General features: G+C 44.2%; 1 protein-coding gene across 12 annotated transcripts in view; it reads right to left on the bottom strand.

Annotated features, from left to right (window-relative positions):
* DGKI (diacylglycerol kinase iota) overlaps positions 1–15,299 on the bottom strand; it is a 512,936-nt gene extending 497,637 nt beyond the window's left edge. For 6 of the 12 annotated variants that reach the window (XM_086395404.1, XM_086395390.1, XM_086395384.1 and 3 more), the window contains exon 1: positions 14,895–15,153. In XM_086395404.1, the coding sequence (XP_086251530.1) occupies positions 14,895–15,130 (236 nt within the window). In that variant the 5' untranslated portion in view covers positions 15,131–15,153. Of the gene's footprint in view, positions 1–14,894 lie in introns of all 12 variants that reach the window. The other 6 variants (XM_086395391.1, XM_086395394.1, XM_086395386.1 and 3 more) reach the window with 4 other exon arrangements.
* Positions 15,300–16,052: the final 753 nt, after the last annotated feature.

Here is a 16,052-nt window from a genome sequence, read left to right as displayed (position 1 = left end):
AACCACTGGGCCACCAGGGAAGTCCCTGGCCCAGAGTAGTTCTTAAGTGCACTTGCCAGGGAGTTCTTTTGGCATTTACATTCTGGCTCCAGAGTCCATCAGCTGTGAGGCCCTGAGCTGTTCCTCTGTGCCTGAGTTTCTGCTTCTGTAAAACTAAACAGTAATCACACCTACCTCATAAGACTGAATTACCTGAAATAAACAGGTAAAGCACTCAGCACAGTTCCTGGCACACACAGTAAAACCTCAGTAAATGCTGTTATTATTATTATTAATACACTATTAACAATGCTGAGAGCACATCACTGAGCACCTTCCAGATATGCTTTATCTGAGAGACACTTAGCATCTAGCTTCTCTAAGGTTCCAGGCCAGGAAGTCAAAGATTTTAGTCCTCTCCTCCCCAGTCCTCCTTGACTTGATTCTCCCAAGTGAATAAGGAGTTTCTATAACACCACAGCTGCTTCACCAAAGCCATTTCGAGTAATCATCAGAAGCCCACAATGAAATATATGAGAAGCACTAATTGTCGGAGAGAATGCTGAAAACACCCACGCTATGGAATCCAGCACCTCAGTGGGAATAACTGCTCACCATTTGTGGATTCACCCATGTGTTATTTCTTCCGAACATGACTTTCAATTCCTGGAAGAGGTACTTTGCCATAAATGGGAGGACAATTTACTGGAAGTTAAAGGTTGGCCTTCAGGCATTCCATCTCCTCCTGGAAAAAGGGACTTTCTCCCAAATGGCCTGGGGAGAGGGACTAAGGGGTGGTGGTGTGTAACGCACTCTTAGAAAACAGAAAACTTCGCTGCCTTAATAATTCCTTGGCAGCAGTGCTTGGGAAACAAAATCCTTATCTAGAGACATACAAGTTTCTCCACCATCTGAGCTGCAACAGAGATGGCGGAAGTGCCTGAAAAGGCAGGACCATGATCTCCCACCAACAGACCACCTGCCAACTTTGTACTCAAAATCTCCCCTTTCACACACACATTTATCAGGCCATTCAATATCTTCCTCTACTCCCCACTCTTCTTCCTGGTACTCTCCACAACATGCACAAGTTTTGTACAATACTTTCTTTTGCCTTCATTTTATTTTTATGTTTTCAGTTAAAGACATTTATGCTGATTTCAAATAGAATACGTGACAGTTGCGGAAAATTTAGAAAATACTACACAAAGTTTAAAGCAATGAAAACCCATCCATCACTTGTCTTTTGTCTTCATTTTAAGGGCCTTGGGTTGCCAACAAAAATCTCAATACAATGAAATCTTGGCCTAGATCCAACCCCTTGGCTGCAATCACATTTTGCTCTCTGCCATATTACTTCAAGTAACAGAACTGCCAACTGTCCAGAGTGTTCCATCAAGATGTTATCGGTTCACGTCAGATATGGCCTCACAAAACATACCTATTTGGTGGTCGAGCTTCCCCATCCTTAAAATCGCTGCTCACTCTTAATCACAGGATGTAGGAGTGTGGCTATTAGGTGATCAGCTCTACTGAATTTCCTCCATATATTCAACAAATGTGTTGAGGCGCCTATTTCTCCTCCGAAAATCACTGAGCATATGCTATATGGAGACGTGAAATGCAGTTGCTGTAAAAATGAAATGCTATTCTGGGAATACCTATGTCATTACTTGAGCCGAATCTCCTTTACAATGAAATGGCTGCTGCTTAGCAACTAATGCAAGGGAAGAGCCTGCAGAGTTCTCTATCTTCCCCTCAGCCCACCCCTGCCCCAATAGGAAGAATATGAAACACCTACCATCACCCTGGTGGTGTCACTGTATGGTTTGCACTTAAAACAGGGGGAGTCAGGACAATGACGACGAGGTCATTGTCCTCGTCAGTGAGACACGGATTTGGGACCCTAGCCAGTGGTGGAGCCCAACTCTGTTCATCACAATGAACAACTGAGATCAAGTCAGTAAAATTAATGAGGAGAAAATATTGAGAACCATCTTTCCAAAGAGCAGTGGGAGGAGTCAGGGTGCTGAAGGGAAGGGAACATGGGGCTTCAGATCCAAAAACTAGACTGAGCCTGGCAGTGCCTGTTGCTGGCATGTGGCTTTAGGGCAGGTACTTAGCAGCCATGCCTGCTTTCTGAACAGCACAAGGGTTCTGAAGACAATACCTGCTCTACCTGTTTGGAAGATTAAATTAGATCAATTATGTGAAAGCATTTTTTAAATGGTAAAGCTCTAAAAAAGCATCACACACATCTTTATTATATGTATCTAAATTTAGTCAGTATTAACAATTTAAGAAATCTCCAGAAATTTGTCTTTTGTAGAAAAAAAAAAAATCCCTTAGATCTTGTTATAATTCTGTACCGGCTCATAGAAAGCTTCTGTTTTAATCTTTAAATAGCTTGGACGTTTATTTTTGAACTTGAGATTTATTTTGCTAAGAAATTCTGAAGGTTTTCTTCAAATGTGAAAGAATGACTCTGGTTTTTTAACTGATCCTTTGGAACTTTCTAGGGGTCTGTAACTATGCACACAGATATGAATTCTAAAATATGCTGCTATGGAAAAACCTGCGTTACAAGAACTCGAAGCCTGAATAGGCCCTTTAGTTAAAGGCAAAAGACTCTTCTTAGGATATTTTTTTTTTTTAAATCAAATGGTACCTAGTATGCCATTTTGTCCACACAAAGTACACATGAATTGTTCCTAATTTCTTCACCTCAAATATTATATTACCCAACTCCCTTCAAGTTCTACTCTGATTACAACTCATAAGATTTTATACTGGAGGTGCAATTGGAATCAGGGAGTTCCAGGCTATAACCCTTACAAATCATTTACTGGCCTCAGGAAACTGGATTTGTTCCTCAATTCATGCAATGGAAAATTCATATAGTTTGAAAAAGAATCACCAAGGAAAGCTCAACCTTGGTCTTCTTAAAATTGCCAGTAGCACAGAGCTATTCACAGAGCCAAGTCCATGCTTGAACAGGAAAGGAATTCTTGTTTTCTTAGCCCATCACCTTTGTTAAGACCTTCTTCTATGTCAAGACTGTGTGTGCACACTAAGATGAAGTGCACAGCTCTCTCCTCTCAGGGGATTTTGGTCTAATAAGCTACGAGAGGGTGGAAATATGGCTATTTGTACACAGGAAATGGAAACAGGTGAAAAAGAACCAGGCTGAAAAATTGTATTAGAGAAGCAATAAGCAAATACAGGCATAGATCTAAACTCTGCCATTTAAGTGGCTTTGTGACCTCAGGCAAGTAGCTTACAATCTAAGTCCCCATGTCTTCATTTGTAAAATGGAAAAAATAATAGGCCCTACTTAAGTGTGTTAGTGTTACTCACTCAGTCGTATCCGACTCTTTGCAACCCCATGGACTGTAGCCCACCAGGGTCCTCTGTCCATGGAATTCCCCAGGCAAGAATACTGGAGTGAATTGCCATTCCCTTCTCCAGGGTTACTTAACTGAAGGTTAAATGAAATACTATTATAAAATGTTTAGCAGCTCTCGGCACAGATTAAGCATTTCATAAAATCAGTAACCTGGACTGATTAATAGTCTCACAAGTAGGTATGTGAATAAACTAATACTTGCAGTCCAAATTTGAGGGCTTCTCAAAGGGCTCAGTGGTAAAACCTGCCAATGCAGGAGACACAGGTTCGATCCCTGGGTAGAGAAAATCTCCTGGAGGAGGAAATGGCAACTCACTCCAGGATTCTTGCCTAGAGAATACCATGGACAGAGAAGCCTGGAGGGTTGGGGTCACAAAGAGTTGGACATGACTGAACGACTGAGCATGTACACATGTCCAAATCCGAATGAAGAAAAGTTTTTTCCTTCTCTTAGCTGCATGTCACCAGATCTTTGGAAGTATATAGGCTGCCTCTGCAGACTATCAGAGGTTGTTGGGAAGGAGAAGAACAGTGACGTGTTGCTTTTTGGTCATTGGGAGGAAAGGGAGGGTGCATTGGGAAAGCAGGTGGCTCTCTGGGTGTTCATTCTGCCAGGGAAGACTACTCTCTCCAGCTTCTGGGGTTCAAGGTTCCTCTGCTTTCTTTCTAACTTCAGAAGCTGAGGACAGTGTTCCCCCACTGGAGAAAAACAAAAATACACTACAGCTTATTGACTGAGAGGGGGCCAATTTAAAAGGAAGAAACTGTGTTAAAGTAGGCTCTCTTCTCAAAAACCTCTACAGGAAGTGCTCTGAGAGAGACAGCCTGAAACCGTGTCATGTACAGGACAATGATGAGAACACAGTCCTTTCAGTTTGCAGACTGTTTCAGAAGTTTATCTCAAAGTGATACATGGAACCCTTTCCAAAAGGTTCCAGTTAAGTTTACATGAAGCTCTTTAAAGAAGATGTGGTACATGTATACAATGGAATACTACTCAGCCATTAAAAAAGAATGAAATAATGTCATTTGCAGCAACATGGATGGAGCTAGAGAGTGTCATACTGAGTGAAGTGAGTCAGATACAGAAGGAGAAATATCATATGACATCCCTCATATATGGAATCTAAAAAGAAATGATATAAATGAGCTTACAAAATAGAAAGAGACTCACAGACTTAGAAAACGAACTTAACGTTGCTGGGGGGAAGGGACAGTTAAGGACTCTGGGAAGGTCATGTACACACTGCTATATTTAAAATGGATAATCAACAAGGACCTATTATAAAGCATACGGAACTCTGCTCAAGGTTATGTGCCAGCCAGGATGGAGAGGAGTTTGGGGAAAGAGTGGATCATGTATATGTTTAGAGTGGATCATGTATGTATTTAGTGGATCATATACATGTCCCTTCACTGCTCACCTGAAACAATCACAACATTGTTAACCAGCTATACCCCAATATGAAATATTTTTGGTGTTAAAAATAAATAATTAAAAAAAAATCTTTAAACAAATTGCTTTCAAGTGTTTTTGAAACAAAAATTAATTTTTCCACAGAATTTTGACATCTTATATACAAAAGAAGGACACATTTTAAAATGTTCTTTGGACCATGCAAGATGTCTATCTTCTGGCTATTTCCTGAAGATCTTCAAGATATGCAAAAGCAATTAAACTGCCTTTCAAAGAAAAAAAAAGTGGATTTACTTCCTCAATACCTCAACATCCTGAGCCAGTTTTATTTGCTCAACAAATATTTAATAATCTTCTAAAATTAAAAAAATAAAATAAAATCTGCTTTGGTCTGGCTGAGATAACTGACAGCATGTCCCAGAAGGCCGAGCCTTCCATTTCTGAAATAATCCGGGACAGGTCGCCCCTAGGAAGCTTTTTTCTCTCACTGCCAGGACACGGCAGCCAGCTACGGTCTGCACGTGCAGAGAAGACAGCATCTAGTCAGGCCAGGAGAGGGATGACCTCTGTCCTGGGGGCCCTGGCGACAGCTCTGTTTCTAGCCTTTATTTGCCTTTATCTGCATATCTATTCCTGGCACTACAAAGCTCTGAGACCCCCATTCCCTCCACGACTGGCTTCCTGCTCCCAGATGGCAGCTGGGCTGTGGGCTACTGCCCCCTGATCACTCTGCTCACTGCGCCTGTCTTCTCCGACCTTGGCCTTCTGCCTGATCCGATTTCCAGAGCACTCAGAAGCAGCCTTCAGATCCTCTAGGAAGGGTGAACTAGTTTTTAATAAGTTGTGAAGGGAAAAGGACATATTCTCTACCCCCACTGAATGTCAAAACCTGTAAATTAAAGTGTATAATCGATCTCATTTTCATATTATCTGAATAATCTTATCACTTGCTATCAACATTCGATTAATGTTCAATATTTTGAAGACTAAAAAACAAAATCTGGTCCTTGGTTGGACATAAGTATGGCTGATGCCACTTATAATAATAACATATAATAAACATACTCATGCTGCTTCCATTGTTACAGAGACCGTTATCAGTTAGCTTTCAAATAATCACACAGGGTAGGGACTATTATCATTACCATTAGACAGGGAAACTAAGGCACAGAGAGGTTAAGTAACTTGGCCATGGCCCGACAGCAGGCAGAGGCAGAGATATGACCCAAAGAGGTAGGGCTCCAGAGCCAGGGCTCTCAGCCACTACTTCACTCTGACACTCAAGGAACTGAAGAATAAGAATAATGAGAGCTGACTGCAGTTTCATTATCACTGTTTTTAAGCTTTGAATGTCTCCCCCTCCATCTAACAAAAGCCAGACCATTAATATTATAGCTTAACTCAGAATTTGTTCCATATCAGAGCATTATTTATGAGTCTGAAAAACCTAAAAGACCATTCTCCACTGGAGCAAATGAAGTTTGCTAACTTCATGGAAGTTAGGCACAAGAACTCCAGAAGTCCCCATCTAAGAGCTGTTGCCTTAAAAAACAAACAAACAGTATTCACTCCACTTCAACAACTCACAAAGTGCTGGAAGGAAAGAACTAAAATTAATCTGCAAAGATCCTTCTTCCCACCTCTACCCAACTATAGCCCCCTGCCCCGGCCAATACACACACCTCTCATGGGTTAATTTTTTTTTTTTTTTCTAAAATTAGCCAAACAGTGCTCATTCCACCTCTCTGAACACTACTGGTGTCAGAAAACTCACCAGCCATTCTTCAGGTGCTTTATATGTTATGCAAATAAAAAGTAGCTGGTACTTTCTCAAAGACTTTGGGATTAAATGCGTTAAAAACAAAACAGAGGTTTAGTTAGTCACAAAGTTGATTGAGGAATTCTTCCTAAAATAACTTTTCCATCCGAAGTCAGTCAAGGGAGCTGGGAGGAGAGAGTGAGTAAGGTAATACAGAAGAGAGGCCATGGGGGTAACTTCGGGCTGGCTGGACCACGGTTGGTGCAGATGCCAAAAACGTGGGGCAACCATCTTTCTAAGTTCTACTCAGAGAAGGAAAAGCCAACAGAAAACTCCCTAAGGAGAAAATCAATGATGCCCCTTGGAAAAGGATGAGACAGACAGAGAGCCGGAGAGCTAATTAGTGCTACTCAGAAGGCAAATTAAGGCCTTTTCTGTGACAAGCTGCAAATAGCTGGTTAAGCAAGATATTCGGCCACCCTCTCCAGCCTCCAACAGCTGGCTAAATGGCTGGCACAGGTACTCGCACAGGAAGCTGTAAACAGAAACAGTCCTGGGAAGCTGGACAAAGTGTAAATGAGAAAAAGGCAGACGCTTCTCTGAGTAGAAAGGAAAAAACCCACAGCTGAGATGGACAGGGAGCACATAACATAGTAGCTTATTTAAAGAAGGCAATTAAATTCATTCATTCGATAAATATTTATCCAACACCTACTGAGCAATAAGAACAGGATTCAGAGATTCCAATGATAAGGTGCAATTTCTGTCCTCAAAGGAACTCACGACCTAGCAGGGAAGAGTAAGACTCTTTTTTTTTTCAATAGTTCTTTCATTTTTAATTACAAAAGAAATATATAAAAAATTCTAATGACACAGAAGTGTATTATCCCCTTGGCTCTCCAACCAAGATCCTACTCTCCAAAAGTAACTGGTGATGATGGTTTGATGTACATGTTTCCAGGATATTTTCTATACATAAATAAACACATTATAAACCGAAATGAGGGCCTAAATAGACATTTAAAGTTAACTCTGCTCAAGGCACTGTGCTGAGTTCTCACCATAAAATAACTCATTTAATTCTCCTAACAAACTTCTAAGAGAAGTATTATTATTACCACATGAGCCTCAGAGAGGTGACATAACATTCCCAAGCTCAGCTAGAACGTGCCAGGTTCAAATCCTAGTCTAATTCCCAGGACAGAAAACGACAACTCAGCCCTAACACAGATGTTTGAAAGCATCATGTGAGGACAGGAGAGAACCACAGAAAGTGGACCTTCTTGAGCTCAAGCCTAACAAGGGGTGTGTCTGGGGAACAAGCCAGAGATGAGTCTGGGGAGCGTTATGTGCAAACAGAACTAACTTAGGAGTTTTTCTTCTGTTAATCTCCTTGTATAATATGCTGGTCTGTTATGCCTTGCAATAGGCATAACATTCCAACCAGTTCAAACAATTCCAAAAGTTCAAACAGTTACAACCAGTTAAAACACTTTGAAATTAGTCCATTTTTATAGTGATTTTGACCAAATTCAACTTCAAAGAAACATAAAAAGCCTAACAGCATAGATTTTTACTCTGCTCTTTACCTTCTTCCCTGAGCTACCCATTCACATTCCACATTAATGCAGTAAATACTATGCTAAAACTACCATTATAGGGTCTCAGAAAAAAATAATTAGGATCCATGTTATCCAGTGCAAACCCTTGTAAGAAAGCAAATGTCACATAGCCCAACATGTAGGAAACTGTTGGGATACTTCTTGTCTAAGGGTGAGTGCTTCTGAACCCACTTCAAGGACACCTCAAGGTTGCATAAGGAATGTGTATTCTAGCCCAGAAGAGTCTGGAAGATGCAGCTAGCCTGGACCCTCACAAGGAGTCCTTATTGTTTCAGATTAGAAAGTAAAGTGTTCCCTGTTCAATGTTATGTGGCAGCCTGGATAGCAGGGGAGTTGGGGAAGAATGGATATATGCATATGTAAGGCTGACTCCTTTTTTGTCCACCTGAAATTATCACAACGTTGTTAATTGGCTATAGTTAGTTAGTTAGTTCAGTCACTCAGTCGTGTCCGACTCTTTGTGACCCCATGAATCGCAGCATGCCTGGCCTCCCTGTCCATCACCACCTCCTGGAGTTCACTCAAATTCATGTGCATCGAGTTGGTGATGCCATCCAGCCATCTTATCCTCTGTCGTCCCCTTCTCCTCCTGTTCCCAATCCCTCCCAGCATCAGGGTATTTTCCAATGAGTCAACTCTTTGCATGAAGTGGCCAAAGTATTGGAGTTTCAGCTTCAGCATCAGTCCTTCCAATGAACACCCAGGACTGATCTCCTTTAGGATGGACTGGTTGGATCTCCTTGAAGTCCAAGGGACTCACAAGAGTCTTCTCCAGTACCACAGTTCAAAAGCATCAATTCTTCGCTATATTCCAATATAAAATGAAAAGTTTTTTAAAAAAGTAACAAGTTCCAAAGAATTAGCTCTAGTCCTACTAAATATGACCCTACGAGGCAACACTGCTGTTGCCAGAGCAGAAGTAAACACCAGCAAGGCTCCCATCCACTTCTTCATCCCCTGATGCCACAGGACCCAGTGTTGTCACTCTGCCATGTGAAAACCAAGCCTTGAAAAGATCAGCTAGAGCAGATTAAGTACTCTGGACGGTGGTTCAAGTGCAAGCTTGCCTAGTGTATATGCTGATGGAGAAAGTCTACACTTAGCCAAGTCCTAAGTCATTATTGAGGAGGGAAACAGTAACTTGGAACCAAGGTTCTACCTAATCTAGAAGCCTCTAAATATCAAACAAGTATGTGAAGCACAGATGAAAATAAATAATATAAATAAAAGTGGTTTACAAAGGAGGATGCTGTGTACTGATATTCAGGAAAAGAAAACTTTCCCCCATACACTATACATTCCCATGCAAGGAAAAACAAGTTCCATGTTCTCCTACTCAGCTTTCAACATGACAACAGTCTTTCCTAATGTCACAATGCTGTGTTGCAGGGAAATACTCAAAATGGAAATACTGTCTTCTTATCAATGTGTAAAGAATAACAGAACCATTTTTACCATGCAGCATAATGTAAGAAGCTAAATGCTCCTTGTGACTTTTATCTCATATCCCAAATTCCCTTTCAGGAGGGTCTGATATTACCATCCAGGTTTATAAATAGAGAAACTGAAGCACAGGCATTAATATCTCATAAGTAACAGTAACTGCCCAGTCCTCCTTACAAACAAAATCACACTTGATCATTTATTCTGTGCTGCTCAAAGAGGTACAGACAGGCCACCTCCTCCCTGGATCAAGGTTCACCTACACAACACCTGTGTAGTTTTTATTAAAAGTCATATAAAACTCTAAACATGGAGATCTTCAGAGATAGCAGGTGTCATGTAGGTGGTTTTGTTCTCAGAAGCAAAACCAATGTATTTTCTGGTGATCGTGAATTTAGATTCATTTCTATTTCTGAAAGAGTAGAGGAGTTCCTTAAAATTATACATCCAAAGGGACACAGTCCAAAGAATAAATTATACAAGAGATAATAAATAATGACCTGTGGCATACTATGGAAGAGGTAAAAGAACAGCTTACATTCATGTGAACACAGACATCCAAGGGACACATTCAAAACAGAAGTGAATGTTTAGGGGAGAAGGATGGGGTCTAAAAAGAATGTCATTTAGAGTCAGATCTGGGTTTAAATTCTGTCTCCTACCCAAGTTCTAATCCTTAGGTTTGTTTATAAAATAGAAATAACCACAATCATATCAACAACAGAAGGGCTCCAAACAGGAAAATGAGAACATCAAGGCTGTATATTGTCACCCTGATTATTTAACTTATATGCAGAGTACATCATGCGAAATGCTGGGCTGGATGAAGCACAAGCTGGAATCAACACTGTCAGAAGAAATATCAATAACGCCAAATACACAGATGACACCACCCTTATGGCAGAAAGCAAAGAGGAACTAAAGAGTCTCTTGATGAAAGCAAACGAGGAAAGTGAAAAAGTTGGCTTAAAGCTCAACATTCAGAAAACTAAGATCATGGCATCCTGTCCCATCACTTCATGGCAAATAGATGGGGAAACAATGGAAATAGTGAGAGACTTTATTTTGGGGGGCTCCAAAATCACCACAGATGGTGACTGCAGCCATGAAATTAAAAGACACTTGCTCCTTGGAAGAAAAGCTATGATCAACCTAGACAGCTTATTAAAAAGCAGAAACATTACTTTCCCAAAAAGGTCCATCTAGTCAAACCTATGGTTTTTCTAGTAGTCATGTATGGATGTGAGAGTTGGACTATAAAGAAAGCTGAATACCAAAGAATTGACGCTTTTGAACTGTGGTGCTGGAGAAGACTCTTGAGAGTCCCTTGGACTGCAAGGAGATCCAACCAGTCCATCCTAAAGGACATTAGTCCTGAATAGTCATTGGAAGGACTGATGCTGAAGCTGAAACTCCAATCCTTTGGCCACCTGATGCAAAGAGCTGACTCATTTGAAAAGGCCCTGATGCTGGGAAAGATTGAAGGCAGGAGAAGGGGATGACAGAGGACGAGATGGTTGGCTGGCATCACCGACTCAATGGACATGAATTTGAGCAGGATCCGGAAGTTGGTGATGGACAGAGAAGCCTGGTGTGCTGCAGTCTCTGAGGTTGCAAAGAGTCGGACATGACTGAGCAACTGAACTGAGCTGAAGAATCACATCATGACCGTCATGAAGAGTAAATAAGACAGAACATGAGATGGTTGGATGGCATCATTGACTCAATGGACAAGAGTCTGAGCGAACTCCAGCAGACAGTGAAAGACAGGGAAGACTGGCATGCTGCAGTCCATGGGGTCAAAAAGAGTCGGACACAACTGAGCAACTGAACAACAGGACAAATTTAGTGCCATTCCTGGTACACAGGAGACAATGAACATCAGCTACCTTCTCCTTCCCTTCCCCTGTGTGTTTCTAAAAGATTTTTTTTGTTGTTATACTGACTTAAATGGGAACTCTTACAGTGGTTAAAAAAACAGTTCCTACACATTATATAGTCATTGGCACATATGTATCTGTTGCAGCACCATAATTTGCAAAGAAAAAGGAAGTAGTAATTTTAACAGAAAAGTACTAGCTCACTTGCACTGCTTTCTAAACCCTTCAGCTTTATGGTCTACAGAGATTATTTGCTCTAGGGGAGCAGAATGTGAAATAAAGGAAAAATTCTCGTGGGAAAAAAGGTTCCCAAAAAAAGAAAGAGAAGATAATGAGGGGAAATCGAGGGGTATAGAAAGGAATTTATTTTACTTAACAAAGTAAAAGTCAAGCAAAATGAATAATCTGCCTCCAGAAATGGTTATTTAAAGGTTTTTTGCAAAGGGCTCTGGTTCCTAAAAAGACAGAAGTCATTGCATATGCCCACCCACTCCTCATTTATTTTTAAACCCTAGCTTATATGTTCCTTAGCAACAGAAGGAGCAGATGAGACCCCCTACACACAGGCACACACACACACCCTCTCCCCTAGCCCCCTTCTTCTCTCCTGTCATGTCATTCTGTAAACACCCATGTTCTTCAAAAGATATTTATTTTTGACCACCTGCAAATCTCTTCCTCCCCACTTCAACTGATCCCCCTGACATCGTGGCCATATTCCACACCCTAACTCAACCCTTTCACTTAGATTCCATTCTGTGAGGTGTTCTTGACCCCCATCCATTATCTTTCTCCAGTCACTGTCCTTGGGTGCAGTGAGGTGCACCTCCCCCTCAGAAGTGAGGTGATGTGGTTGGTCCTCACTGAGGAGCCAATGCTCAACTTCAGTCAAAGTCTCTTTTCTTACAGACCATTCATCAACCCACCAGTGAAATGGCCAGGCCTAGCTACATCTGAGTCCAGCATAAACGGCTTCCATGATGAATAGGTATGCCATTCACCACCCATTCACCAGGTCTCTAAAAAAATAATCCTCCTCCTCATCAAAATAGAGGCACTCTCCAGGCTACCAGCACAAACACATGCTGATGAAATACCTATTTTTCTGTCTTTCCTCTGACTTTGGGACTGCTAGCCATGTTTGGCTGAGCATGGATTATGAGTTTAAAGATCAACTGCTTACCTCTGGGGGTTTGGGGGGGAACACAGACCAGCAGACCTCAGATATTAGTGTGCTTACGCATCACCTGAGGAGCCTGTTAAAAAATGCCCACACACGGAGAGTTTGATTTTGAAAGTGTGGGGTGGTGGGCATCTTTAGCCAGCCTCCTGAGGCGATGCTGATACAGGAGGCTTCCTGAATTGGAGACTGTAAAGCTTTATTTAAAAGGAAATGATGTTCACAAGGCAGAAGCCACTTCTGTAGACTGTAAGGCAGATGCAGTCTTATTCTTTCTCTACAGAAAAAAAAAAAAAAAAAAAAACACACTGTCTGGGCCTACGTCTGTGTTTGCCTGTGAACACCCATACACATGTATGTGTGAGCATGCAACCCAGAAAGCCACAGTCCCACACAGTACTCTTTTCCAAGAGAGAGAAGCTCAGGGAATGACTCCTGCCAAGAGGCGAGCTGAAATGATTTCCCTTGCAAACTCTGGCTTTGCAACCCAGGAGGAGCCTGATGATGAATACCAATGACACAGGAACGATTCTGGGCCCAGGAGCCCAGACACACAATATGTTTCATGTAATCAACCGCCCCACAGCCTCCAACTCACAATTCCTAAATTAGGCTGAATGTAGTCCCTGGTCCCCTCAGGGCCAGACAAGCCATCCTAGCTAGGAAGTAGAACTGCCTGTGTCCTAGCCTACCTCCTCAGAGCTGCCTCACTTTTCACCACTTGTCTATTTTTAGAAACCAAAAATATCAAGAGAAAGATCCATTTTATCCTGATCTAAGTGAGTAACTAAAAGAGCAAGTCAGGTGGGAAACTCCTTCAATGCACAAAGAACAAAATGCCCTTGAGGGACAAGGGAGCAACACTTTCCCCAGGAAGATGGTCTTGGAGTTGCAAGGACTAAATACTTAGACACAGAGTACATGCCCTAGTGACCGGGTCCTCCAGTCCAGGTGATGTCCGTAGGGATCCCGATGATTCACACACATGCCCCCAGAAATACAACACACATCCTCACAAACCCACACACCTCTGTCATCTGCTTTTGCTTACATAACAGCACATGCTGTAAGAGCCTTAGTACTTTATATGGGTTTCTGGAGAGGACTGCTAACTCAAAATGAGGAGGGTCCCTTGCTTTCTTTTCAAGGAATACTCCGAGCCTGAGCAAGTGAACATCTTTGCAATTCTATGCTTGTTTATCACCTCAACTTTTAAGATTAACAAGCAGGAAGGGTAGTCTCCCAAACTCTCCAAACCTATCAATATCTTTATTCTTGCCTGGGGTGGGAGACTGGGCAGCGCAGAGGAGAAAACTTAGCAAATCCTCCTTTCTTATTTGTGACTCCTGACACAATGTGGGGTAGTCTTTTAAAGCATCATTTGGGGGGCATTTATCCCACACTGTCCTAGTCTTGCAAATACACCCATGCTGGGCACAAGCATGGCCCCATTCTTGCCCTCACACCTTCTGTGCCAACAGGCTCCCCAGGTCGTCCTTCTGGGCACACCCAAGAGAACTGGTACTATTCTGTTAAAATTACTACTTCCTTTTTCTTTGCAAATTATGGTGCTGCAACAGATACATATGTGCCAATGACTAGTTCCCAGGGCGGGGGGGGGGGGGGTGTCACATGTACAGGTACCCCGGGAACTAGTTGCGTACGTACAAACAGAGATTCACAACGCAGCAGGACCAACTTCCGTAAGGATTTCTCTACAGTGTAGAGCGCTGTTCTTTTCTGCCCGTCTGTGATCTCAAGTATCAACTTAGTGCCAGAGGTTCACTCAGTGAAATAAGGAACGGAGGGGGAGTGGGTGAAGATGACCCAGGCTTAGGGACAACTTCGAGGACTTCTCTCAAGAAAGCCGGCACCTGTGTGTGCACCCCCTCATACACACACACACACACACACACACACACACAAAGACATACACGCGCATTTTTATTGTTCTGACCTCAGGGAACCAGTCTTCTCTCCAGTTCCGGAGGGAAACCTGGCAGACGTAGCTTCCCTCCAGCCCAGAAAGATCGGATGGGAAGTGAACACACAGCCCAGAAGGGGGAGGAAGAAGCAGAGAGACAGACAGAAAGAGCGAGCGAGAGAGAGATGCCCCCAGTCCGAAGAAGCGCCTCTCCGAGGGCGTAGAACCGGTCTCGCGCCCCGCAGCGGCACCTGCCTCCCGGTTGCCCAGGCTCGCGCGCCTACCTGTAAGAGACCTGCTTCCGGAAAGTTAAGTTCCGCAGCTTTTCCTCCAGTGCCTCGTCCTTCTCTTTCGGGCCGGCGGCCCCGGGCTCTTCCAGGGCAGCGGCCGCCGCTGCCCCCGCGCCCCTCGGGTCCGCGCCGCCCTCGGCGCCCAGGCAGCAGCTCCCGGCGCCGCTTCCGCTGCTGCTGCTGCCGCCCGTCGCCCCCTTCTCCTCTCCCGCCGAGGAGCTGGGGTTCATGGCGACCGCTCCGGCAGCCGCGGAGGGAGCCTAGGCGCCGCCGCTGCAGAGGCCGGGCTGGCGGACGGCGCTGACGGCTGCTGCCACTGCAGGAGAGCGAGCAGGTCCGCGCGCCGCTGACAGGGGCGGCAAATGGCAGCCCCTTCCCGCAGCATCCATCCGCGGCGGCCCCGCACCGGGGCATTGTGGGAAACTCCGTGCCTCCACTCCCCCTCCCCGACCAATCAGAGGCCACCTCCCTCCACCTCCCCTCACCCTCCCCGCTCACACCCGCGCCCTCCCGCCCCTCTGGCCTTTTCCGAAATCCGGAGCACCTGCCACCGCCGCACCTGAACTCCGCCCTGAGGCGTCGGGTGGCCGGAGAGGTGGACAGAGGGGGGAGCGGTGAGGGGAGGAGGGTGAGGAGTTGCCCGGCTGGGCGCGCAGACAGGGCCAGCAGGAGAGGAGAGCTCCAAAGGGAAACTCGGAGGACGGCGTGCCGCGCCCTGGTTATTACACGAGGAAACGGAGACCAGGAAGGGAGAGGTGCCCTGCCTGGGCTGCCGGCCCGGGAGCGCTAGCGCCCACCTTGGTCCCCGTCCCCATGCCTGACGTCCGATGTCCGGGACGGCATTCTCCCCACCGCCGCTGCCCGACCCTGCACGGCGGAGCCCGGCAGAAGCCGTCCTACGCGGGAAACGTGGGCAATGCAACGCGCGCGTGGTCTGTGCGAACCTGAGAGAGAATTCGTGCGCAGGGTAAATGAGGGATGAGGAGGAGTTAAGTTTAACATGCAGGCGAAAATCTGCCTCCTCTCGCAGGACAAGGGCTGGGATCCCCTCATCCCCTCATCCCTAAACCCCCCAGCCTAGAGCCTTCCTTACACATAGAAAGATCTTCCTAAAGAGCTGTTCATAGACTGAATCACATCACAGGGCACTCA

This window comes from Bos grunniens, chromosome 4 (genome assembly GCF_055505025.1).
Source record: "Bos grunniens cultivar Pamir isolate PY7600 chromosome 4, Bosgru_T2T1.0, whole genome shotgun sequence".
NCBI classification, from domain to species: domain Eukaryota; kingdom Metazoa; phylum Chordata; class Mammalia; order Artiodactyla; family Bovidae; genus Bos; species Bos grunniens.
Note: the sequence above shows the minus strand (reverse complement) of the source record. Positions and strands in the feature narration are given on the sequence as shown.